General features: G+C 42.3%; 1 protein-coding gene across 2 annotated transcripts; it reads left to right on the top strand.

Moving 5' to 3' along the window:
• The first annotated feature begins 347 nt into the window (after window positions 1-347).
• cdh10a (cadherin 10, type 2a (T2-cadherin)) lies at window positions 348-27323 on the top strand. Of its 2 annotated transcripts, XM_017495073.3 has the most exons (12): window positions 348-526; window positions 5728-6073; window positions 11251-11545; window positions 17148-17267; window positions 20084-20251; window positions 20477-20664; window positions 22340-22593; window positions 23363-23499; window positions 23593-23714; window positions 25302-25410; window positions 25526-25777; window positions 26327-27323. In XM_017495073.3, exons 2-12 carry the CDS (start codon window positions 5879-5881, stop codon window positions 26818-26820), a joined length of 2334 nt encoding a protein of 777 aa, XP_017350562.1. In that variant the 5' UTR covers window positions 348-526; window positions 5728-5878; the 3' UTR covers window positions 26821-27323. The 2 variants fall into 2 exon arrangements, with proteins under 2 accessions (XP_017350562.1, XP_053529758.1); XM_053673783.1 differs by having other exon boundaries at window positions 23363-23714.
• Window positions 27324-27656: the final 333 nt, after the last annotated feature.

The following is a 27656-nucleotide window of genomic DNA, read 5'->3' as shown; positions in this document are numbered from 1 at the left end:
GATTATCCTCCAATCACAGCGAGTTTTATACCTTATATCTTTTCTGTCATTTTTTTTTGTCTGGCTCTTATTTAGCAACAGTTTAATATCTTTCTTACTCGCTGTCCTCGTTTTTGGTGCCTCAGTCAGCTGCCAGCGTCGCTAACACCCCCCCCCCCCCCCCCCCCACCAGAACCCCCCCACCCCTCCCTATAACAGCCTTATGAATGGCAGCCAATCAGCAGCAGCAGCACCCCCCCCCAACCCCCACCTGCCAGCACCACCTACACCCACCCTTTGCAAACTGCATCCTTGTCTAGCAGAGCGAGAGAAAAAAGGACAGAGCTCAGAGAGCGAGAGCAAGCGAGAGAGAGAGAGAGAGAGAGAGAGAGAGAGAGAGAGAGAGAGAAGTAGGCAGCTGGAGTCTTCTGCACAACTGTAGCCAGTCTCGGAGCCTGAGCACTGCCAAGAGGCGAAGACAGGAGCCAGTGTCGCACTTCAATGAGAACGGCACGCGCCCAAAAGAGCGAGGGAACCTTCTTTTGAGGTAAAGACGCTTTGTTTTGTTTTTGTGTTTTTTTTTCCTTTCTTTTTTTTTTTATCCTGCTATGCAACATGCTTCTGCATAACAGGAGCTGTTTTACTTGCTATGCATGCATATGAATGACTGTTTGTTTCCTTGCAATGCAATGCAATGTACTAATAGAATAGAATAGAGTAGAATAGAATAGAATAGAGTAGAATAGAATGGAGTAGAATAGAATAGAATTCACGGTTTCAAACAACAATTCAGGATCTCGGGATGGAAATCTTACCAACATCACCATGAATATCAGAATATGATCGATATTGCTATTCACTTCTGTACAAGTTCTGCTGCGAGCTGCTTTAGTGCTGTGTTGTGATGATGATGATGATGATGATGATGATGATGACGATGATGATGATGATGATGATAAGATCGAACAGCTTTGTTCTAAAATAAAAAAAAGCAACAACAAAAAAGCAGTATTTTGCAATAATATGCTCAACGATGACATTTTTTAAAAAAAATCTCCGTCACGAAGCGTTGGACGAACGAACCGAATGATCTTTTAGCTGCGAAGGACGAACGAAACGTTTGCTTTCTGTTAAGTTCTTATTTCTGTTGCTTTATCTCTTAATTCCTGGAAGTGTGTGTCAGTTGGACCTGTTTGGCACCCATTGATATTACTTTGATGCGTCACACACACACACACACACACACACACACACACACACACACACACACTCTCTTTCACTACCTCTGTCTTTGTCTATACCATACTGTGAGTCCCTCAGGGTTGTATCTTGGGTCCTGTAAAAATTCAGACTTTTTCAACAGGCTTAACACGGAGGACGTTGAGCCGAGTGTCATTCGGACATTCGGAGTCCTTCCGTATGATCTACGTCGATATGTCTGTTCAAAGAGTAAACATAATGCATACAATGCAAGAGTTTTACTCTCTGCAGTGTCTGCAACGCAGGAAGCTCACCGATGCTGCGTGACTTCCGAAGGCTACACAGAAGACGAAAAAAAGCATAATCTGTAATGGATTTGTTCTATTTTTCATATCCACCTCCCATGGTTAGTTTGGGTCGAGTTTGACATTTTGTTTTGGCTCTGAGATGCACTGTGCGAGCGAGCCTGTGAGTGATTTATACGTCTGAGCCGGACGCGTAATGGCACGGATGTTTGGCGCAAATTAAAGTGCGCATTTCCTCCGAGCCGGTGTCACGTGTATAATTGCCTTTCAACGCAGACATGAATCATGAGACTTGCGCTTGCACTTCGATTCCAGATCGCATTCATTTTCCCCTCTCTCTCTCTCTCTCTCTCTCTCTCCCTCTCTCTCTCTCTCTCTCTCTTTCTGTTTCTTACGAACAGGGGATTAGAGTGGATGCAATTTGCCTCATAATGAGATAAAAGTCAGAGACAATCAATTTATTTCCTTCGAGAGGATGTAATATTATGAATGCCTCCATCCTAGCGTTTCTCGGCCTGGTAATTAATCCAGCTCGATAAAGAAAAAAAAAACACGTGTGTGTGTGGAAAATAATCGTCTAGGGAGCCGTAGCGACTGCACCGATTCATCGTACGCAAAGATTCCCTCGGAGAATGCAACGTGACGATGTTACGCCGATCGAACTGCCACTTTCTGCCTTAAACGCCCTGATTAAAGCCACTTTAATGACTCCTCGAGACCACCGCAGAGAGAGGACGGCCTTCCATAAAAAAAAAAAAAAAAAAGAGGGGAAAAAAAAAACCGAACGGTTCATTAATTCCCGCCGGCGTAACAGAATCACAGGAAGTGCCGTCTCTAATAACGCACCGCTCACATGATTGCCTTGATTCTGTGAACCTGGCTGTATCAAAGCCTGATCCTCGGGGCAGCCAATCATCGAGCCAGAGATTTGATCTGTATCAAAGTTTCAAAACAAAGACGACAGGGCATTAATATTACAGAGGAGACGGCAGCTGTGAAAATTGTCCAAAGTGAGAGATAGATAAAGAGAGAGAGACACACACACACACACACACACACAGAGAGAGAGAGAAAGGTATAGAAAAGCTCTGGGGCTCCACCATGTGGTCGAAGGTTGAAATATCATCTTGATCTCGAAGACCTGGCAACATGACAATTTCTTTCTTTCTTTCTTTCTTTCTTTCATTTTTTTTTTCTCTCCAGCTAATTCTCCATCATATTTACGCATTTCCTTTTTCTCACGACGGCTCCATCGAAATATTCATTTCTGCCACGATCTTTCGTCCACGACCTCGTCTTGCTGCCCGGGTCCCTCGCTGAGATCGAAAGCTGTACTGTACGTTCTCAAGTTGCTCCTCGCGCCCTCCACTCCTCGAGAAAGACGTCGTAGGTAATAACGTCACTTTAACCGGCTTACATCTCTAATTAGAACGCTCGATCATAATAATAAGAAGAAGAGGAATAATTATCAAAAGACGTTTTAATTGTTACAAAAGGGAGTCGATTTCTTTCACACACACACACACACACGCGCACGCACGCATGCGAAGCCTGAGGGCCCTGGAAGAGATTAACATCAGAGCTGCGGCAGGATTACGTGCAAGAAGCATTTGCGCTGTACGGAAAGCCATTAGCGGACTTCCTCGGCTTTTCAATTACAAAAAGCAATCTCGGACTAATTTTCAGAAGGCCCTTTATTATACCATCCTTCATTTTAAGCAGAACGCTTACTTCCAAAACGGCCGTGTTATTGGAAATCTTTGCCGATAGATATGTTTTGCTGGGATGTAGGTGGAGGTCTGTTTGTGTTTGGAGACGAGGTGGAAGCCACACCGTGTGATTATGACAAATGTGTCGAGGCTTTGGCAGGTTTTATTTTTTCTTTCTTTCTTTCTTTTTTTTTTTTTTTGCAGTAGAGAGGAGCTGTTGCTACGAGACGCCACATCCAAAAAGTCCCGAATACACACTCCTGTTGGTCGTAGAGCCTCGGGGCTCGGTTTAGCCGATAGTGGAAACACTTTATATCCTTCTACACCTCGACATGCCTCTCGACCGCGCTCCTTTCCTTCCCCGGCAGAAATCGGGTGTTTCTCTGAGACGCACGCTCTCATTCCCCCTCATTAAGGCCTTCTTAATAATCCGTTAGAACGGCTTTTACAGCGGATTCACAAGAGCTTCACGTGTTAACGATCACGTGTGGGTTTACGTTTCAGACGTTTATCCACACGTGATTCTTGGTCGCATGATTGATTTTTTTTTTCCCCCACACAGTTCGTTTACGTTCACACGTGATTTCACACACGATGTGTTCGAAGTGTGATTTTTTATTTTATTTTTTTTTTTACAGACGATTCGATGGAGTCCACGTGATTTCTACGCAACTCAAGGGACGTTTACACGTGATTCGTTTATTTAAAGGTTTCTCTTTGTATTTTTCCACGCCCGATTCGTCAGGTTTCGCGCGCGATTTGTTTTTCGGTCGACACGCCGTTCGTTTTGACGTGATCGCTCGGCCACGTGATTCCTTTCCGTTCACGTGTGACTTTTACACGTGATTTATTTACTCCACGAGTGATTTTTTTGGCAGAGTCGCCAAAAACGTTTGCTCATTTCTTTTTCACCTGTGATTGTCTGGAAGCATGATTCATTCACGTTTACACGGGATTCCCAGCGCGGTTTCTTTCTTTTCGCGTGTGACTTCCGCACGTGGTTCCGTTTCTCATGCGTGATTTTCAGAGCGGAATAACACCACGCTGTTCGCCGTGCGATTTCAGGGCATGACGTGAGATGCGATCGAATATTACTCGAACGGTCACGTGTGGAACAACCTGCTTCCGTAACGGACGAACAGGGTGAGGACAGGGTTTGAGGAAGGACCTAAAAGAACCCGTAGGATGTGGTGTAAGTCCCTGCTTCCTCCGAGTCAAGCGAAAGTATCCTGTCGGTCTGAAAGCCGAAGAAACTAACTCGGGCCTCTCAGCTAAAGACAATTAGTACACCAGACAACAAGCTGAGCGGGATTTGAATCCGACCCCAGACGCGCCGCTGCACTTAATCAAAGTCGACCGTATCGATTGGGTTATATGAGCGGCTTTGGTGCACCCCTGTGCATTTATGCACCTGCGCTTTACTCTCGGCAGCTTAATCCTGGCATGAAAAACTAGTGAGCGTAAACAGATTTGACATTGTGAAAGGGAGGACGGCCCGATGCTCCATGAATAAGATTTGTTGCGGCGCTTTATTGAGTTGCAGCCCTTGTTTTCCCGGATTATTCATTGTTAGCGCTGGCTCCGGCACGAGGGAGATGATTTCATCTCGATCGATACCTCTGACACATAATGAGGAGGAGACCATTTAAAAAAAAATGGATTTAACAATGAGAAAAGTGACTTGTGCAATCAGGCATCTGTAACGGTGCCGCTCTGTATGGCGGAGATCATCAACCCTGGTCCTGCAGACCTTTCTCCAGATCCGGATAATGGAGTAGAGTGATTATCTAGAGAAGGTTCTGGATTACATTATCAGACTCGGTTGTGTGTTTCCTGTTAACTGTGTTCGAACTCGGCGTCCTGTCTAACAGCGCTGTCGAATGCCGGCTTGTGATTGGTCGGAAGGGGTCGATCGGCTCTGACAGCGGTGCAGCTGCACGTCACAGGTTTATATCAATGACGTTATCGCCTCTACAGTAACAGCTCATTCGTAGCTCGCGGGGACTCGATACGGTGGAGTTTTCCGTAAGGAGACGGTGATTTCTGGACAGTTATAGAGGCAGAGGTGAAGTTTGCAGACATCTTCAGGACCTCGTCGCGGTTTCTCGGTAACATGCCGAGCTGAGGAACAGACGAGCTGGTGAGGGAAGGACTGCTTATAGCTTCTATAACATACGCGAGAACAGGAACTAGTTTAATGGACATGTTGGTCTTTAACAATTTGCTGTGGTATAAAAGTAATACAACACTTCAGGACATAGTCCTTATAGGAAAATGATCAGTAACGCCACTGGGGCGGGATTACATAATAATAATAATAATAATAATAATAATAATAATAACAATATCGTAAAGCTTTAACATTCATTTTGAGTCCCATCTCTGTTCGAATGATGGATGAAACACATGATAAAAATATATTAAGTTTTCATTTCATATCAAAAGCCTGGCATTGCATTAAATGAATTTTTCTTCACCGATAGAAAGCTGGCATGTAAACGCACTCACTTTTATCTGCTTTCTCATTTTTCCAGGGATTCAAAGGAAGATCAAAGCTGCCATCTACGATGCCAGAGTTGCTGATCCAAGCGTTTAGATCGTTCCCCATTCAGCACCGCCTTCCTTATTAGATTATTCATCCGGGATCAGGCCCAAGCTCGAGGATCAATCGGAAACAGCCAAGCGATGAATCCCTTCTTTTGGCTGTTTGCGCTGTTTTCCCTCCTCCCTCTGGTTTCGGCCGCGAGGAGTCGGGGGATCGTTATCCGCGCGAAGCAGCCGGACGGACGAGTGCTGCACAGGTCCAAGCGTGACTGGATGTGGAGGCAGTTCTTCCTGTCGGAGGAATACATGGGAAGTAACTATCAGTACGTGGGCAAGGTGAGAGACAGTACTGTCGTAGCATCCTCATTCCCCATTTTCATCCCCATTTTCATCCCCATCACAGCCCCCCCCTACCTCCCCCCCCCCCCCCCCCCAGCCCTCTTCTCAAATTGGAACCGACTTCCAAACGAGGCCTCGAGGGGGAAAATGTGAAGGAATGAAAAATCTCCTTTGAGATATATGTGGCATGACACAATATTTGAATACGGGTGTGTAGCAAGGCCGTTATCAAAGCAGGAAAAAATAAAGCCGCGGAAATGTGAATTACACAGTCGCAGAGGCATGAATATTCAGAGACGAGCTAAAAAGAGAGAGGGAAAAGGGGTGAAGGAGAAAAAAAGACGTGGGCCGAGGGGTGGGAGTCTGATATAGAGGGAGAATATTTTGTACGAGGCGTTGCGCTGCTTTTACTGTTCTCATTTCTAGGACAAAGTGGCTCACGAGGGACCTGACAGGAATCGACAATTACGGGCTATTTCATTCTCTTTCTTGCACCCCTCCCCCCCACCCCCCCTCTCTCTCTCTCGTTCCTTTTTTTTTATCCTTTGACTTCCTACCCATCTGCAGCGCCCGCGTGAATGGAGGATTTGCAATTCATCAAGCCGCAATTCAGAGGCGAAGCCAAATTTATGCCACATTAACCATGAAAGAGGAGCCCACACCAGCACTCATCAGCATGTTCTCTGTTCCCGACATGGCGTGATCACAATGTATAATTTGCAACACTAAAAATATAATGCACCTTTTCCCTGTTGCGATTGAACACAACAGTTAGGAGAGAGCTATTCAGCCTGGTTCAAGGAGGATTTCAGGTCAACACTTGTCAAATTCACGGGGGTTCGTTGTGCCGGAAAGGGTTTGACGGCTAACCTGAGCCGTCGCTAAGCTACGTTTCGAAACCCGACCTTCCCAATGACCACTTCGTGTTTTTTTTTTTTTTTTTAATTTGGTCTCATTTTGTCTGTTTGAGGCTAATTAAATACTCTAATTCAATCAAAAACACTAATCCGGTTAGCAAAGAATGACCGCTAACGGCGCGGGTCATGTTAGCATATAACCCTGCTTTTGCTTGATTGAAATCCCACTTTCAGTTAATTAAAAGGCTAAAAGGGTTAGCCTTAAATGTCAGTTAGCGTCATTCTTATTTGCTAGCGTCGGCAAAGTTAGCGTATTACATTCCAGACTCGTCTGAAAAGCGACTAGCCGGCTCTTTTCAAGAACACGTCTGCGCTCTGGAGTCATTTCTAAAATGGTGGTCACAGTCATATCTTTAAGAACGTCCGTATTGCCCGGGCTTTGTAGATTTGTGTGGTTTTTTTTTTTTACACATTTCATTCCTCTTAGACTCCTCTGTCCTCAAGATGTCGGAAAACGTAAAGTTTACTTCAACTGTTACAAGGCACTGACACCGGAGTCTCATGAACTCCTATTTAGATCTTAGATCTCACTGATGATGTGTTTTTTAATGTGTTCATGTCGAGCTTCTGGAGAACGTCTGGGGCGTTACTATAGGAACGATAATGTAGTAGAACGAGCGCGTTGATATAAACATGACGCATGAGGGTAAATATAAAGAAATGGATATTCCCACGCTTGAATAAACGGCACCGGGGTCATCAGTGATGGAGTTTCTTCCCTCAGATAAAAATTATTTGGGCTAAAACTGAAGCGTGTGAGGAAGTTTTACTTCTTCGGGGTTGAGTTAAACGTGCATAGTGAGGATATGATACCAAAATTAAGTACACTGATATTCGGGCCTCGGGTGTTACGACAGACTTGATCTCTAGTAAGAAGTTAGCGGAGGGTTTCGTATGTATTGCTCGGCAGAGTTTGAGTAAAACAGAGGCGTTTTACTCTTTTTCCCGGGTGATGTGAACTCGAGTAAGGAGCAGCATTAAGTCACCGTGTGACACTGTGATGTAAGCAGAATATTAATATAATATTAATCAAACGACTCAAAATAGGAATGAAATGCTCTGCAAATATTAACTATTAACACACGATTAACTGTCTAAACGAAGAGCCTAGAGAGTCACACGACGTTCCCAGGGTGAATATTAACGTAACTTTTCAACTGTCAATAAAAACTTGAAAAAGAATAAGAAGTAAAGGAATAATGTGAGCAAAAAGAGGGATTTTTGATATGGATATCTTTTGTAAAGCTTTATAACAACAAAGAACAACACAAGAACGGTGTGATGCCGGACAGATTTCATTCCGGTTCACTGAAAACACAATCCGTAAAGGTGTCAAGCGAGTACATGATCTCCCTCGAGGAGAAGTGAGTTGTCTGGGCTTCCTGCCTCTTACATTTGATTTTTTTTTTTTTTTTAAACAATCCTGCAGGAAGTCAGAAGTTCTAGCTGTTTTCTCTGCACAGACAGCTGAAGGATTATAAATAAAATCCCACCTTCTCAAAATGATGACGTGCACGTTCTTCAAACTGGGCCAGAGATGTGTGAATCGAGTTCGGTGGGAGTTTTTTTTTACGTTGTTATTCCGTGTTCTATCGCAGGATATTCCGACCTCTGACTTTGCCAGGAAGCTACAACGTTAACGCCCTCCCATTTTGTCGATTTTTTTTTACCTCGGCATGTCGCGCTAATCGCTTTTTTGAGGTCAACTTCAATTTTGGCAGCAGGTACGTGACGTCCTTCACAATCTGTCGGGTGATTTATATCACATTACTGCATGTCAAAGACATTTTAACAATCAATATTAAAATGAATAAACGTGCGTATTGCTTTCTTCATGAAAAATGATATGATTTCATTCGGGCTTTGCTTAACAAATGAACTGCTTTGATGTTTCTGTTCTGTCCGGGGAGCTCACTGTGTCTCTCAGTCTCAGTGATAAAGGTTTGTGTTGGTAAAGGAGGTGTGGCCTTTCAGTCAGTACCAGTAAAAGAGGCGTGGCCTCTCTGTCTGTCATGCCTGGTGAAGGGGTCGTGGCCTATTTGTTAGTCCCAGTGAAAGAGGTGTAGCCTTTCTGTCCGTCCCTGTCAAGGAGGGTGTGCCCTCTGTATGTGCCAGTAATTTAGGTATGGCCTTTCAGTCAGTGCCAGCGATGGGGGCGTGGCCTCTTTTTTAATCCCAGTGAAGGAGGTGTGGCCTTTTTGACAGTCCCATTAAAGGTGTGGCCTTTCGGTCAATTCTAGTGAAGAAGGCGTGGCCTCTGTATCCATTAATCACGTGTAAGAGACATTGCCTTTGTGTGTCCACTAGTCCCAATGAAGGAGGGATGGCCTCTGTACCTGTCAGTGCCAGTGAAGGAGGCGTGGCTAGTCTGTCACTACCATTAAAGGAGGCATGGCCTCTCTGTCGAACTCACTGAAGGAGGTGTGGCCTCTTTGTCGATCAGTTCCATTAAAGGAGGTGAGGCCTCTATGTATCTTACTCTAAATGAAGGAGGCATGGTCTGTGTGTCTGGCCTCTGACTCAAGAGCAATACTTTCTTTCAATTAAATCTAAATGATGTAGTGCTGAAAGCTAAGCTCTAAATCATTTCGTGTTGAATCAGAGGCTGCTTGAAATGCATCCTTCAGACATCCATTTCACATACATATCATCACCGAATTAAAGATACACACCCTCAGGTCATGACTACATACCGTAGTCAAACGCTACGAACTTCCAGTAATGAGACTGTGCCTGAGTTCTACACATTTTCTCTCTACATGCACACTGCATTGCAGCTTTTTTTTTTTTCCAGAAATGCAAAAAGGAATGTTTAGAGCTTTATATTTCACACAAAAAACACACAAAAATCTGTCAGCATGTAGAGAGGAACATTGCTGTAGCACAGCAGAGGTTTTGGCACCAATTGTGCTTTGGCAACTATTCATATCCAACACCCACGAGGGAAAATTTGATCATGCATCAGTGGAGAGAATCTGGTGTTTTGTGGAGAGTGAATGAGATCTTTCGAGTGGAGAATCAGATACACACACTACACACACAGCTATATATATATATATATATATATATATATATATACACAACAAGTCACCATCTTATACTATATATATATATATATACCACCATCTTGTACAAGTTAATAGTAAGCTTTTCCTGCAGTGTGAAATTTAGCAGAGGACTTATTTATAGTGCATTAAATAAACATGAATCTGATGAGCTGTTTCATCTTTAATCATCAAGTCAAGATGCTAAAAAAAAAAGTAGAGATGCAAAATCCCTCTGTTCAACCCCTGTGAGAAGCAATGTTGCTACAGAGAAAGAAAGCTGGAATTCAGTTCTATTACAAATAGTAATGCAGCTAAAGGATACAGAGACAGAGGGAGAGAAAGGGAAAAAATTCTAAATCAAAACGGACTAAAAGCCTCATTAGTGTTTAATGGAATAAGTCCCGAAGGCGTGTGCTCTGAAAACTCTCTCTGTGGTGCTTATTAGCTGCTTTTGTCCCTGGAGAGCCTCCTCTCTGAAAGCTTTTGCTGATAAGCTGCAATTCACGGCTGAGAGTCCATCAGCAGGACAGAAAACATGAACAGAACATAAAATTGAACGTTTTCAACACCAACACACACGGGATCTCACGGTCCTAAGATCAATACATTGTGAGAAGGAATGTGATCCAGTGTGAGTGTAAATGTGATCCAGTGTGGTTGTCAGTGTGATCCAGTGTGTCAGCGTGATCCAGTGTGTCAGTGTGATCCAGTGTGAACGTCAATGTGATCCAGTGTGAGCGTAATCTGATCCAGTGTGAGTGTAAATCCGATCCAGTGTGAGTGTAAATCCGATCCAGTGTGAGTGTAAATGTGATCCAGTGTGAGTGTAAATGTGATCCAGTGTGGTTGTCAGTGTGATCCAGTGTGTCAGTGTGATCCAGTGTGGGTGTCAATGTGATCCAGTGTGAGCATCAATGTGATCCAGTGTGAGCATCAATGTGATCCAGTGTGAGCATCAATGTGATCCAGTGTGAGCATCAATGTGATCCAGTGTGAGCTTCAATGTGATCCAGTGTGAGCGTCAATGTGATTCAGTGTGAGCGTCATTGTGATCCAGTTTGGGTGTCAATGTGATCAGGTGTTGATGTCAGTTTGATCCACTGTAGGTGTCAGTGTGATCCAGTGTGGGAATCCAGTGTGGGCATCAATGTGATCCAGTGTGCGAAGCCAAATTTATGCCACATTAACCTGTCTTTCTGTGTTCTTCCAGCTTCGCTCGGATAAGGATCGAGGAGACGGCACCGCACGCTACGTCCTCTCCGGTGAAGGAGCAGGCACCATTTTTCGGATCGATGAAAAGTCAGGTGATCTCCATGCCACTCAGAGACTCGATAGGGAAGAAAAAGCATCCTACACCCTACAAGCACAGGCCTTCAACAAATACACCGGCCTCCCTCTGGAACCGGCCACCGAGTTTATCGTCAAGATTCACGACATCAACGACAACGAACCCAAGTTCACGCAGTCCGTCTACAGCGCCAGCGTCCCCGAGATGTCTGACGTCGGTGAGGGAGCTAATATCGAATTCCACTTGTTTTCTTGTTGTCCTGCAGCGCATTTAATGTCATGCTGGGAGATTGCTCTCAGGCGCGATGCCTCTGTGAATCTGTCGTCCGAGAGCCTTTAAGGTCAAGGATGGCTCTGTGCCTTTGTTTTGTGTTTTTTTTTTGTTTTGTTTTTTTCCAGATTTTATTTTTTTTTCGACAAGTCACTGGAGCATGAAGAATGTCAGCAAGTGTTGAATTGGGACTGAAGTGTGATGTGGGAGCAATTTTTTATTTATTTATTTCAGTTTTTTTTCCCCTCTTGGTAACCAGTTTTACTTCTCTTGCGTGCACAGGGATGTATGTACCTATTTTGTTTCTGGAAATTGAGCCACAGTTGAGTGGTGATGCAACCAAGGCACGAAATAGAAAGGCTGTTCCAGCTCTGCCGTGTCATATTTATATACAACAGCATGCCCACAAGCATTTTTTTTCTTAATGCAATGCCTCAGAAACTTCCAACCGTGCACTGCTGGAGCAAAACAGAATGAAAATTAGTGGGATAATTAATAGGAACACTTCATCATGCCCTTAAATAATTAGTTCCAACCTCAGTGCTATAACTAATCAACCTGACTTTGCTAAACAACATTACAGCCAGTGGTTGAAGGGCTAATAGGTTCAAATGACAGGGGACTCAGCACTCCGCCCTGTGGGATGCCGCATATCCGTCTCGGAAAAACTCATACGAACCAGTTCGCTAGCTTGCCTACTAATGTAATTATCTAATTAAAGTCTTATCAGACCTAGCATAATTAAATATTAGAGCAATCCCCCAATATTATAAACTCAAATTTGCTACTTCATTAATGCCAGACATCTTACTTGTAGTCTTTCATTTACCATTTTTACCATTAAACACATTTCATTACAGATATAAAGCATCCATATAATTCAAGACAATCATAGTATAAAACAGATACATCATGTCTGGCGTAACAGTAGCTTTGACTTTAACTCCTATTAGCAATCAATGATGATTTTCATTTGCTGTTTTAAAAATCATCATGCCACGGCGCTGCCGGATTCTGGATCCTGATTGGTCAGAAGTGTGTTGATTAATTCTCTCCGACAGCGGCTCCGACAGTAGCGCAGCCGCACGTCACAGGTTCATATTAATGCGCACGTTCTGATACGTTATCGTTTCTATAGTGACAGCTCGTTCACACTGTGATGGATTCCCCACATAAACTGATTTACAATCATCCTTTTCTGATACATCGATTTACTTTATTTATTTATTTATTCATTCATTCATTCATTCTGAGATGTTACTTTACGTTTTCCGACACCTTCGGGGCAGAGGCGTTTGCGCTTAACGCTTTCGAGCTGCATTTTTTGGGTTGAAGAAAAAGAAATAAAAGGAGACCCTGGTGAGGGAACGACTGTATAAAGTCATGTGTTTTACAGATGTTCCACAACAATAAATGTACCTGTTGTTCATGTTTTCTTTAATATTAAAAAGAAATACAAATAAACTGTTGGCAAACCGATGTTTTATAAAAGGAATAAAACACATCGGGGATGCTCTCTTATGGGAAAATAATAATAAACGTATAATTATAATAATAAACTTGTTCCTATTGAAACGTATTATATCAGCTGTAAACATTCATTAATGATATAGCAGCCAGAATTACGGTTGGGCGTGGTGGTGATTTAGTGGCCGGATGTCAGAAACCTCAAAATGGTGCGTGATTTCATTAGACATTTTACTGGACAACAATGGAGGTGTAATTACAGCTCCGAGCATGGACAGCACTCTTCACTGAAACTTTATCATATACAGTATAACTTTATATATGTTCTAGTCGAATCTAATCTAAGCACAGAGCTGAGAAATTAAAGGTTAAAGTGCCGTATTGATAATCCTGGGAAGTGAACCTTCTGGTCACTAGCGCAGAACTGAGGCTACGCCGGTCATCAGAGTGTGTTGATGCCAGAGCATAAGAGTAAAGGAGACGGCAGACCGGATGAGAAGTGCTACAGCTTCAGTGGGATTCTGCTAGAAAGAAAGTAAAATAACTCCAACTGAGTAGTTTTAAAAAAAAAAAAAAAAGAGTAATTGCTTTTGCATTACATTTCCGAACCATCCGCGGATATTTTTTACTTCATAAAAGATGAGATATCGCATTAACAGCGTGGCGCACTGCACCAAAACTAATGCTAAACTGATAACCGATGTACTGCGGATTGCGTTTCTATTTCTGGCCTCGAAGCCGTAGGTGGGTGTGATGATACCCAAAACGAAGTTGTCATAGTGCGCGGAAACATTAAACTGCACCGTGGGTGTCCAATGACATGTAAGTGTATCCTACGGTCTCCATAAAATAAAACAGCATGGGAGTGAGATGTCAAATATTAGCTTTAAATTAAATCCGAACTTCTTACGTTACATAACACTCGGAACGGTTTCGAGAGTAAATCTGATCTTGAACTATAGATTTTTTTCACTTCGCTTAAGTGCCGTCCTTTGTTCGAGGTGCGGTTTGGCGTCCCGATTTTTCCCACTTTACGGCTGTGTACTGACTTCTCTGCATGATGACGATGGCATTCCAACGTTTCCACTGTAGTTCTGGTTAAAAACTAAACAAGGAGACCGTAAGTTAAAGGCCTCAGACTGGTGGGCCCTTCGAATCTTTCTGAGTAGGTACCGCCCCCGTTATAAGTAATTGTTGCATTGCGCTCAAGGAGGTATTATAGTAGGTTACTCAAGTTTCCTTAATCCTGTCAGGTAAGCTTATACCTAGGGATGGTGTTGAAATGTATAAGCATTCATAAATATAACTTAAAATTCTTCACAGAAATCCTGTCATGGTTAGCTAGCTAGCTACCGGTCGAAGAGATTTATTTCAAATATGTAATAAGAACTCCAAAGTCCTCTGAGAAATCTTGTCAGGTTAGCTCAGGGTAGCTAGTGATAGCAGTGAAATTTACACTCGTTTACGAATGCATCTTAAAAAGCCTCACAGGTTATCTCAGATTTGCCAGACAGTTAGCAATGCAAGAGACTTTTATGAATATAACTAGCTAGCTGACTAACGATCCCAAAGGAATGTGCGAACAGTATATATTTAATTAGTTAAGTTAGTGAGGATGAAATTTAAACACCGATGCATGGAACTGAAAAATCCTGTCAAGTTAGCTCAGATTAGCCAGCGAGCAAGTGATGCACGGGATTTATGAACAGTTATGACTTCAAGTTAAAAGTCCTCACAGAAATCCTGTCAGATTAGCTAGCTAACGAAATCTGATGAAGTTACCTAAGTTACCCCGAGAAAAACCAGGCTTGCTAACATCAGTTTAGCTAATATTAACAGCGCACTCGAACTTTGTTATGATAAAGACTTTGTAATTACGATTTTGTGGATGTAGGACCATCTGACACGCATGTGAAGGAAGAGTCAAATCCACGCCCAAATTCCCATCTATAACGTTGAAGCCACGCCCACTCAGAGCTGAACACGTCACCGTGTACGGCTCAGTAACACAGCTACGCTTCCATATGAACTCAGCGACGCGTCCTCTGTGATGTTCAGATCTGTCCGTTTAACTTTAGCTGCTATTCAAGCTTGAGCTCGGCTACAGTTAAGCGTGACTGCTATGCTTGTGAAGTTACTCTATAATAAATTTATTAGATAGTGCTAATGCATGCAAATGTATGTCTGGGTAAAAAGAACAGTGACCTTTCCGTTCTATATGACGCCAAGATGATTCCATTTGCATGTTTTATCACATAGCCCACTTTACATCTCATTTTAATTCTGTCTTTATCACTGAGTTGTCACACAATCAGGAAGGATGGTTTTGTGGTGACAGAGAACTCGGGAAAATGACTCTGATATGCGGCAGATTATACATATTCATGAGCGCTGCTGCTGGTGCTGCTGATGCCCCCTGTACCGGGACAGTCCCAATCCTCAAGAACAGGAGGCGTCTGTACGGGGTCTTTATCCTGAGATTAATCAGCCGATACTTTGCTCTAACAGCAGTGTAAGAGCTCGTGTTCAGAGGGATGACTCTTACCTAAAGAACATAATGTTTGCACAAAGTCACTTGTTCGCTCGGTCCGCAGGTCACAGACTAATTTCCTCCATCCATCATTTATTACCGGGGGCTGGCAGGAAGTCCAATTATAAAAACCGCACAAGCCAACAGCCCTGTTTCCGCTGTTATTATATCGCAGTGCCGGTGAATTCTGGATTCCGGAGTTTGACACTAGTGCACAGGTTTAAATCACAGGTTTATTCTGTATAAATGCACCCGTGCTGATACGTTATCGTTTCTATAGTAACAACTCGTTTACAGGGAACTGTACGGTGCCTGATCCGCATAAACGGATTTTTTTTAAAGCATGTGTAATCACTGATAGGGTGAATATTTACTCTTTTATTTAACGTTTATGGAAGGAGTCTCCAATGTCAGTGCTTTGTAACGGTCAGAGGTAAAGCTTTAACTAAATCTTCCGCCATCTTCAGGACAGAGGAGTTTACGCTTTGCGGGTTCTCTGTAACAGGACAGTTACAGCAATGTCAGCTGTTAGAGAATTGCTGTGGTGTAAGAGGAATAAAACACTCCGGGATTTGCTGTGGAACTTTAAGTTTTCCGACATCTGTCTTGTTCCGATGTTTTAGTCTTACAAGGGTCGACTGGGAACAACCGTTCATAGCTGCTATAAACTGTGTACTGTATGAACAGGAACTAACTTGAGTTAGTTGGCTGAATGGATGTTTAAGGGTTCTTTGCTTTCTAAAGCGGTTCTTCTTGGAACACTCTCTTTCTTTGGGACAAGCCAAAGAATCCTTCCGCTATTCTAGATTGAACCTTTTTTCCCCTAATTGTTGCCTATAAGAGCGTGTTTCAAATTTCAAGTAGAGCCCCTTTAGGAAGCTAAGAACCCGTACCTACCGAAATAAATGCTAAGGAAATATTTTTTCTAAGAGTGCGTCCTTAAGATTTAGTTGGTTTAAATCTTAGGGAACCCTTTTAAACGTTCTATGGGGCACCCTGAAGCAGAAGGATTGCCTACCAGACAGGATTCTAAATAGAACCCTATTAGAAAGTGAAGAACCCTTAACTATCCAAAACCCCTTGAGGGACTTTGTTTTTTTGGGCGGGGTTTTTTTTTTTTTTTATCTGTGAATGTTCTCTTAAGGTTTCTTTGGCTTGTCCTTCTGAGGAAAAAGTAGAACACTTCAAGAGAAGAATTTTTAAGGTGCAAGTTCCAAGTAGAACTCCTAGCAAGAACCCTTTAGGACACTTTTTTTTCCAATTATGGTTTATTTGGTCTGTCTTTGGGGGAGCCCTCGAAGGTTCTATGTAGTACTGTGCATACACGTACAAGAGAAGATTTGCTTATCAGAGAGGGCTTCAAGCAGAACCTCTTCAGGAAAGTAAGAACCCTTAACTATCCTTGAGTCATTGAGGAGGCCTTTTATCTAATTACATATTCCTGAGGTTTCTTTGATTTGTCCGTACTTACGCATTCTCGTTAATTGATGACTTAAGTGGCAAAATATGCTCTTAACCATGTGACCTCACATCCTGTCTCCTTTATTCTCAGGTACTTTTGTGATAGAAGTCAACGCCACGGACGCAGACGACGCCTCGTACGGGAACAGCGCTAAGCTTGTCTACAGCATACTCCAAGGGCAGCCGTACTTCTCGGTGGAACCAGAGACAGGTGTGTCCTTTCAACATATGGATATGTGTCATTTCCAGGGCTGTTGTTTTAAAAAGATTGATGTCTGTGTAAACTAAATGAGGCTTGCACATCACAGCATGCGATTGAATTTATATGCACGGTGCTGCAAACAACATATTGCCTTTTGAAAGGCATCATTTAAAACCAGACCGCATTTAAATATTAACACAGACCTGCTAGGCTATGTATATATTTTGTCATTTTTTATTTATACTCTTGTAAATGCACAAAATTCCCCTGGACCCTTCTCTCACTCTGAGTGTTCCCGTTATGTCCATTATGAAGACATTTTACCCCATGGGGGTGCTGCAATATGGCGTCCCTGCCTGCTGCTGCCCCATTTTCCCCAAACAAGATGTGATTCTCCAAAGACGTTGCACCACACCAACCGTCTTTATATAGAAGAGCAGATTCTGCTTTTAACTTTCTCCCTGGATTACGCTTTTGTTTTATTTTTAAGTCTGTATTAATTCTCTATGTCTGGTTTGTCCCTTGCGCAAGGTATTTACACCAGTACTTAGTGCTACACTGCAATAATTACTTGGATGAGTGCACACAAGTTGGAAATATAAGTGCCTAAAAACTAACATGGAAAATACAAACTCAGATATACCGCAGCACTTGGACATAACAGTAATGAGGTTTGGTGGATACAGCATCCTCTGCTGCGTGACTCCAAATCTAAATGAAAACAACTTGTAGAAGCGGAAAAGACTCGGTTAGACTGCTAGGTCTGCACAAATGCTCCGTACCAGGAAATGAAAGAGGAACCAAAGTAAATGCATGAGATTATAATAAAGGTAGTCTTATTGGTAATACAAGGAAGCCTCGACTGGCTTCCTGTAGCTGCCCGCATGAGATTTAAAACTCTGATGCTTGCCTACAAAGCCAAAAATGGACAGCACCCTCTTACCTCAAATCACGTATCACACACCGCACTGCACTACGCTCTCTCCGAACCTCTAGCATTGCTAGACTCGTGCCGCAATCTCTCAGGGTACAAGGAAGACGTGCATCAAGACTCTTCTCTGTTCTGGAACCGAGGTGGTGGAATGAACGTCCCCTCAATGTCCGAACAGCTGAGTCACTGGCGGTCTTCAAACGACGTCTAAAGACCTTCATCTTCCTAAAGTATTTAAATTAGCACTGTTCATTAAAAAGTCTGTGTTTCCTTACTATATTTCTTCCAAACAGAGTTTAGCCTGATGGTATCCGTAGTCTGTGACCCAGTGAACCAGTATCGGGATGTATTCATTGATAGAGACTTCAAAGCACTTCTGTAAGTCGCTCTGGATAAGATCGTCTTCCAAATGTCATAACGAGAAATCAGGACAGTGATGACTAGATCAATCAAAACAGAGATGTACAATATGAAACAAAATCTACGGTTCATTCCCTGAGAAGTATAAGTAATTGAAAGGGATTTCAAGAAAAAAGTCTGTAGTTCAAATAGGGGGAATCGTAGTAAACAGAGGAAAACAACAAAATCAAATAGCTTTGTTGATAGATGTAATTATCCTAAAAAATGTTTTGATTGAATGGGGAAATACAGAGAACATAGATGGTTAAAACCATGGTAGTCCCATTGCTGATGGAACACTCAGGGTTGTGACATCTAGATCATTCAAACAAGGCTTTAACTCAAGACACAAAGAAGCCTTTTAATTTTTCAATTTGGCAGGGAACACATACAGGAACCTCGGAAACGAATGCAGTTTGGACAAGTCCTAATGCCAGAAACAACAAAGAGTGGTAAGGATCTTCCTGGCTACCAGATACGGACATATATGAAGTACCAGGAACTGAAAGAGGAACTGGAGTAAATAAAGAAGGTTATAATCAAAGTAGTCCCATTACCTATAGGAGTATTCATGACTGTGATGACTAGATCAATCCAAACAGGGATGCACCAGATCAGACAAAACACAGGGGTATTTAATGAGAAGCATAAACACTCGGCAGGGTTCGTGTAATGATAAATAAGGACCGGATTTGCAGATTAGATTTGAGGGCAGATGTGGTTATCGCATCAAAAGGATGGGATCTCAAAATATGAAGGAACTAGAGAGAACATTGTTAAATGTTAAATGGTTAAAAGCAAGGTAGTTCCATTGGTGATGGAACACGCAGGGTTGTGACCACTAGATCAATCAAACAAGGCTGTTTTGGGCCACCAGATAGGGACGGATTCCCAATTTCAGCCAATGAAAGAGGAACTAGAATAAAGCCAAAAGGTGTTAACCAAGGTAGTCCTATAAGCAATGGAAGGTTTCAGGGTCATGATGAATAGACCAATCGAAACAGACCAAAACCAATGCATTCACTGAGAATCTAAAAAACACAGTCCGTAGTCCATATGGGAAGGAACCACAGAGCATGCTGGATAACATCCTGTTGGACTTCAAGTTCTGGCCATAAGTTCATAAGTAATAGAGACCCAAAGAAACTAGCCAGAATGTGGATATTTAAAACCAAGGACGCTCCACTGATGGTGATGATGTACTCCAGGTTGTGAGGTCTTACCCCAAAAAAAGTGACTCCAGATTCTAGAAATGAATGAATGAACACTGATCTTTGTTTTGGAAAAGTGAGCCAACTGCCACATCTCCGGTAGGAAACTGAAGTCCCCAGACATGGGAACAGATGTTCTTCTAAGTTTGTTGTCTGACTTTTATACCGATTGTATGAGGCTTGCAAATGCTGTCCTTGGTGGTACATGCTGTTTCTCAGAGCAAGCCGAATGCGTGACTACATAATAAAAAATAAATACGAACTGTGTGTGTTTTGTTGTGCAGGAATTGTGAGAATAGCCCTATCCAACATGGACCGAGAGGTACGGAAGGAATACCAGGTGGTTATTCAAGCCAAAGACATGGCAGGACAGATGGGGGGTCTGTCTGGAACCACTGTGGTCAATGTGACCCTTACAGACGTTAATGACAGCCCGCCACGCTTTGCCTACAGTAAGACCCTGGCACATTATTAACATTTTAAGTGCACAGACTTATTTAACAGCAACACACACTTAACTCAAATTAATTGACAATGAAAACGTCATCCATTTTGAATAATAGGCTTGTCCTTACTATATTAGATCCAGGTCATATAACTTTGTCTCATAATTTTTTTATGGTGTCATCAAGCTCACTATTACACATGAAACTAATTGCACTTTTGATATAATTTAGGTTCCTACCATTTGAGCACTTATGAGTCAGCGGAAATTGGCTCCACGGTGGGTCGAATTAAAGCCAACGACGGGGACGAGGGCGAGAACGCTGAGATGAAGTACAGGATCGTGGAAGGAGACGGGAAAGACTCGCTTGACATCATTACTGATGAGATAACTCAAGAGGGAATAATCGTTGTCAAAAAGGTAACGCTGTTAAAAGGTATGAGACTTTGAGTACTCTGTTGATCATGATCAAGCTATGAAATATTGATCCAGTAAGCATGTCCATGTTTTTCAAAACATACAGAATGTGCTTGACCATAATATCCAGAGTATGATGTCTTTTTTTGCTCTGAAACAGTTTTGTGTTGATTGAATAGCTCCAGTTTTAAGAATTTGTACAGTAGGCTTACTACTCTAGTACTTACGGTAATTTTTCTGCACTTTGTGATAAATATGCAATAAATGTACAATACTGTTAGCTTAGCTTAGCTTAGCGTGAGGGGAAAAAAAAATCTCATATACAAGTTCTGATTTGATATTTTTGTCATTTTTTGTTTATTAGATACAATCGAGTTGTCCAAGACTATTTAAAGTTAAAAAAATAAAAATAAAAAATCCCCCTCCACCCCAGGCCGATACAGATTTTATGTAAGGAATAAATCACGCTATGTTATCCTGATATAAAAAATATTCAATGACAGGGTGATGTGATGATATAAGTGTAGTTAAAACCCTGATGTTAGCACATTCTGTAGGGTTTTCTTTCTCTTATACATCAATTTGCCAACAATGACATTATTATTACTTAAAGAACAATACACTTTTATGCATTTTTTGTTATAATTAATGTCTGTGAAACAAGTTAGTTCCTGTTATCACTTACATTATTGCAGCTATAAACAGATAATGTGATCAAAAAAATCGCAGCTTCTCGTGTTACCAAAAAAACAACAACACAAAGTGTAAACTTAAAGTGTAAACTTACAGTGTAAACTTACATTGTAGACTAAAGTGTAAACTTAGTGTAAACTTACATTGTAAACGTGCAGTGTAAACTTACAGTGTAAACTTACATTCTAAAGTGTAAACTTACAGTATAAACTTGCAATGTAAACTCACAGTGTAACTTAAAGTGTAAACTTACAGTGTAAACTAAAGTGTAAATTTGCATTCTAAACTAAAGTGTAAAATTACAGTGTAAACCTACATTGTAAACTAAAGTGTAAACTTACAATGTAAACTTGCAGTGTAAACTCACAGTGTAACTTAAAGTGTAAACTTACAGTGTAAACTAAAGTGTAAATTTGCATTCTAAACTAAAGTGTAAAATTACAGTGTAAACCTACATTGTAAACTAAAGTGTAAACTTACAATGTAAACTTGCAGTGTAAACTCACAGTGTAACTTAAAGTGTAAACTTAGTGTAAAGTTACATTGTAAACTAAAGTGTAAACTTACAGTGTAAACTAAAGTGTAAACTTACAGTGTAAACTTTCAGTGTAAACTTACAGTGTAAACTTTCAGTGTAAACTAAAGTGTAAACTTGCAGTGTAAACTTACAGTGTAAAGTTACAGCTTTACCTCTGACTGATACAAAGCCATTAGATTAAGTAGAGAGTCCACCGTACAAGATCCGGCAAACGAGCTGTTACTATAGAAACGATAAGGTATTACAAGGAACGCATTGATATAAAACTGTGATTTGCAGCTGCGTTACTGTCAGAGCTGCTGTTATAGAAACACCTTCCGGCCAATCATCTTTAAGCTAGACCTTATCTTTGGTAAAAACTAGACGTTGATCAATGAATGGCAGTTCATTAGACAATTCACTGCACAAATTTCATTTGTAAACACTCTTTTCTGTCTTTTCTTGAAGAAACTGGATTACGAGAGCAGGCGCGTGTACACTATCAAAGTGGAAGTGAGTAACACTCACACGGACCCCGGCTTCCTCCATCTGGGTCCGTTCTCAGACACGGCCATCGTTAAAGTGACGGCGAAGGACGTGGACGAGCCGCCGGTGTTCAGCCGGCCGCATTTCATTATCGAGGTCAACGAGGACACGCCGAAGGGAAGCGTCATTGGAACGGTTACAGCCTGGGATCCTGACGCAACCGACTACCCTGTGCAGTATGGGACTTCATTTCTGAGTTATATTTTGTTAATTAAAAGAATTCTTTGATAAATAAGGGTCTGGTCTCGATACTTACACTCGAATTGACTTGGTACGATTGAGTGGAAGTATATTGTACACTACGGTATATTAGATCTGATCTGAACGGGTTAAACAGGATTATTCCCGAGCGCTGCTGATTTCTGGATTCTGATTGGCCGGAAGGTGTTGCTTGATTTTCTATAAAATCGCAGCAGATGCTTGACTGATAATGAACAGATTAAAGAAACATGTGAAATTGCTGATATGCTGAAGTTTTCTTGCAAGGAGATGTTTATTTAACATTTATGGAAGGAGTCTCCAGTGTCGGCGCTTTGTAACGGTCAGAGATAAAGCTGCAACTTTAAGCTTATTTTTTTTTCTCAGAATTGCAAGACTGTTGTTAAAACATAGGTTTAGTCTTTACGATTTACAAAGCTAACCTTAGCTAGACATTAGGAAAGACAATACAGCACTTTTTAAGATAGGAATGATTGACAGTTGAAATGCACACGGTTCTTTCTTGTGTTAAATGGTAGTGCATCATTCAAGTACTCTCAAAGGCTATTCGTTTTTTTTTTATATAATTTTGACTTCACACATGCCATTTAAAGAAGTAAAATGAGTCAGATTCCACCGCCGAGCTGCGTGCTGAATAGGGTTCCATTATCACATCAATACTCCTCCATAAAATATAAAAGCACAAGGCAGACACCACAGTAATTTCAGCCTTACAATTGTTCACAGGTTCGCAATAGACGAGCACACAGATCCCGACAGACTCTTTCACATCGACCCCAGAAATGGCTCCATTACAACCCTGAAGTCTCTCGACAGAGAAGTGTCGAAGTGGCACAACATCTCCGTGCTCGCCAGCGAAATAAGTAAGTTCACTCTCGGGAACAGAGAGGACATTTACATCACGAAGCCGAAGCATTTTTTTTTTTTTTCCTCACTTTCTTTGGCCATCTTTTCAGATAATCCTCGTCAGAGAACCCGTGTTCCCGTCTTGATCAAGGTGCTGGATGTGAACGATAACGCGCCCGAGTTCGCCATGTTTTACGAGACGTTTGTGTGTGAGAATGTCAGAGCTGGGCAGGTATCCGCCATTTTGTTTTTACTTACAAAGTGCCAAACACACTACAATGATATATGTATATATATATTGGAGTTTATTGGAGTTTATCCAGTGAGGAGTACAGAGGCCACACCTACTTAAATATGACTGACAGGGACAGAAACCACACCTCCTTTTTACTCTGTCAGGTGCTAAGGTCATGCCTTCTTCACTATGACTGACAGGCAAATAGGCCACACCTCCTTTTTATACAGACTTTCAGGTACAAAATCCACACCGCCTTCACTATGACTGACAAGCATAGAGGCCACACCTCCTTCACTGGAACTGAAATACAGAGGCTACATCTCCTTCACTATAATTGACAAACATATAGGCCACACCTCCTTTTTATACAGACAGCCAGGAACAAAAACCACATCTCCTTCACTATGAATGACAGGCACAGAGGCCACACCTACTTTTTATACAGGCTGTCAGGTACAGAGGCCACGTCTCCTTCACTATGATTGACAAACACAGAGGCCACGCCTACTTTTTATACAGACGGTCACGTACAAAGGCCACGTCTCCTTCATTATGATTGACAAGCACATCGGCCACGCCTACTTTTTTTTTACAGACAGCCAGGAACAAAAAAACACGTTTCCTTCACTATGATTGACAAACACAGAGGCCACGCCTACTTTTTATACAGACTGTCACGTCCAAAGGCCACGTCTCCTTCATTATGATTGACAAGCACATCGGCCACGCCTACTTTTTTTTTTACAGACAGCCAGGAACAAAAAAACACGTTTCCTTCACTATGACTGACAAACACAGAGGCCACGCCTACTTTTTATACAGACGGTCACGTACAAAGGCCACGTCTCCTTCATTATGATTGACAAGCACATCGGCCACGCCTACTTTTTTTTTACAGACAGCCAGGAACAAAAAAACACGTTTCCTTCACTATGACTGACAAACACAGAGGCCACGCCTACTTTTTATACAGACGGTCACGTACAAAGGCCACGTCTCCTTCATTATGATTGACAAGCACATCGGCCACGCCTACTTTTTTTTTTACAGACAGCCAGGAACAAAAAAACACGTTTCCTTCACTATGATTGACAAACACAGAGGCCACGCCTACTTTTTCTACAGACTGTCACGTACAAAGGCCACGTCTCCTTCATTATGATTGACAAGCACATCGGCCACGCCTACTTTTTATACAGACTGCTAGGTACAAAGGAACAAAGGCCGTGTTTTCTTCAATGTGTCTGACAAGCACAGAGGCCACGCCTCCTTTTTATACAGACTGTCGGGCCACACCTCCTTTACTGAAACTGACATGCACAGAACTATGACTAACAACCACGGAGGCTACACCCCCGTTATTGAGACTGATTATTTGGTAATTATGTGATTACTTGATTAAAAATTATATGGCTTCCGAACATACAAAAAGAACACTAAATATTTTCTATATCTATGAAGTTCATTTAAAAGAATAATCCTAAAAACGGTACTGGAAAGAGATATGACATTTATATTCATACAAAAAAAACAAAAACAAAAAAAAAACACAGTTGTGACCAACGGTCTGATTATTTCCAGCTAATCCAAACCATCAGTGCCATAGACACGGACGAGCCTCTGGTCGGACACAAGTTCGTCTTCAGTTTAAGCGCCAGCAATCCGAACTTTACCATCTTTGACAACGAAGGTGAATCTAATTAATTCAGTATGTACGAACCATCATGTTTTTTTTTTTTGTCTGTCCTGCCTTGTCCTTGGACTGAAACCCTGGAGATTTATCTCTCGGTGTTTAAATATTCCAGATAACACGGCGAGAATCCTGACCAGGCGGAGCGGCTTTAACAGGCAGGAGATGAGCACGTACTACCTGCCCGTGGTCATTTCGGACAGCGATTATCCGATCCAGAGCAGCACGAGTACGCTGACCGTACGTGTGTGCGGCTGTGACAGCACGGGGAACCTGCGCTCGTGTAGCGTGGACGCTCTGCTGCTCTCGGCACGGCTCAGCACCGCCGCCCTGGTGGCCATCCTGCTCTGCATCGTCATCCTACTCAGTACGCATCCTACTCATTTACCATCGAAACGCATGTAACATGAATAAACCTTTAAAGAACTGCGCCGTTCGATTCTCATATCTGACTGGTCAGAAGGCGTCGATGAATTTTATATAACAGTACCGCGTTGTAATACGTTATCGTTTCTATAGTAACAGCTCATTCACAGAGACTCGTACAGCAGACGCTCCATTGGCATTAAATGGCGCGAGCGCTGAAATTGCGAGGTTTTCTTTCTTAACGTTTATGGAAGGAGTCTCCAGTGTCAGCGCGTTGTAATAGTCAGAGGTAAAGCTTTAACTAAGATTTGCGGAAACTTCAGAACAGAGTCTCGGGTATCACGACAATTACAACAATTTGTAAAACACTCCATGGAGTGCTATTGTTACTTTTTTTAATGTCGTCAAATGCGAATAAACATCTGGGACGGTAACTTGCGTTTGCTTTAATGTCCGTCACCTGTTTGCCTTCGAAAGTTTCAACTTTACGTTTATTTAGAAAATCGATTAAACGTGCGTACGTCTTGTCCGTGTGTCGTTTTCGTCACAGTGATCGTGGTGCTGTTCTCGGCCCTGAGAAAGCAACGGCGCAAAGAGCCTCTGATCATCTCCAAAGAGGACGTGAGGGACAACGTGGTGAGCTACAACGACGAGGGCGGAGGCGAAGAGGACACGCAGGCCTTCGACATCGGAGCGCTGCGCCACCCGGAGGCCATGGAGGAAACCAACCAGCTGAGGCGTGACATCATCCCGGACGTCCTGTTCCCGTACCGCACGTGCTCGCCCGCCAACGAATGTAGCGACCTCAGAGACTTCCTCATCAGCAGGTTGAAGGATACGGACGCCGACCCCTCCGCTCCTCCTTATGATTCCCTCGCGACGTACGCTTACGAGGGCAACGGCTCCGTCGCCGAGTCCCTGAGCTCGCTGGAGTCATCGGTGAACGAAGGAGACCACGAGTACGACTTCCTCGGCACCTGGGGGCCGGAGTTTAAAAAGCTAGCCGATATGTACGTGCCGAAGGACACGGCGTCGACTAGCTAAAGGATTCCAGTCAGATTTGCGTATGCATGTCGTGGACTACGAGTTAACTCTCACTCCAGAAGGATTTTCTACTGACACTCTACTGACTACCGACTTTCACTAGTTTTTTTTTTTTTTTTTTAAGAAGAAAAATCAGATTTCTTTTGGGTTTTTTTTTTTTTTGTTCACGGTCTCGTGTCAGTTTTTGTGCTGATGAGAAGAGTGTTTAGTGATTTTGTCGATGATGTTTGTTCATTAGCAGAAAAAAAAAAGCGAAACGAACATTTGACCTCAACTTCATTTGCTTTCGCGAAAGGTTTTACTCACGTCATTTTGCCAAACTGTGGATATATCACCGAGATCAAATACAGCAGTGTTGTAGAGATGCTGCTATCACACGCACACACACACACGCGCACACACACACACACACACACACACACACATACTTGTTTCTGAATGTTGTTGTGTTTTATATCCATATTTTTTATGAATATATTTTAATAAAAAACATGAATGCGTCATTGCCCTTGATGTATTCGCTAAATATTTGCATAGTGTCAATTTTTACGTTTTCAGCACATGGTGTGATGACGAGAACTTTGGACTCCACCACGCGGGCACTCATCTGATCATCAGGGGGCCGTGAGTTCGAGTCCCGGTAATTCCAAGCTGTCGCTGTTGGGCTTTTAAACCTCGTCTGCTCGGGTCAAACGGATGAAAACAGTTTGTTTGCGAGATTTTGTAAGAAATCAGAAAGGAACACAAGTTAAGAAAGTTGTGGTGATTTAAAAACATTTTTAAACAAATCCTCTGAATTTGCTCGATTTTGCATAGATTTCTGCACAAAATCGTGA

This window comes from Ictalurus punctatus, chromosome 20 (genome assembly GCF_001660625.3).
Source record: "Ictalurus punctatus breed USDA103 chromosome 20, Coco_2.0, whole genome shotgun sequence".
Classification (NCBI taxonomy): domain Eukaryota; kingdom Metazoa; phylum Chordata; class Actinopteri; order Siluriformes; family Ictaluridae; genus Ictalurus; species Ictalurus punctatus.
Note: the sequence above shows the minus strand (reverse complement) of the source record. Positions and strands in the feature narration are given on the sequence as shown.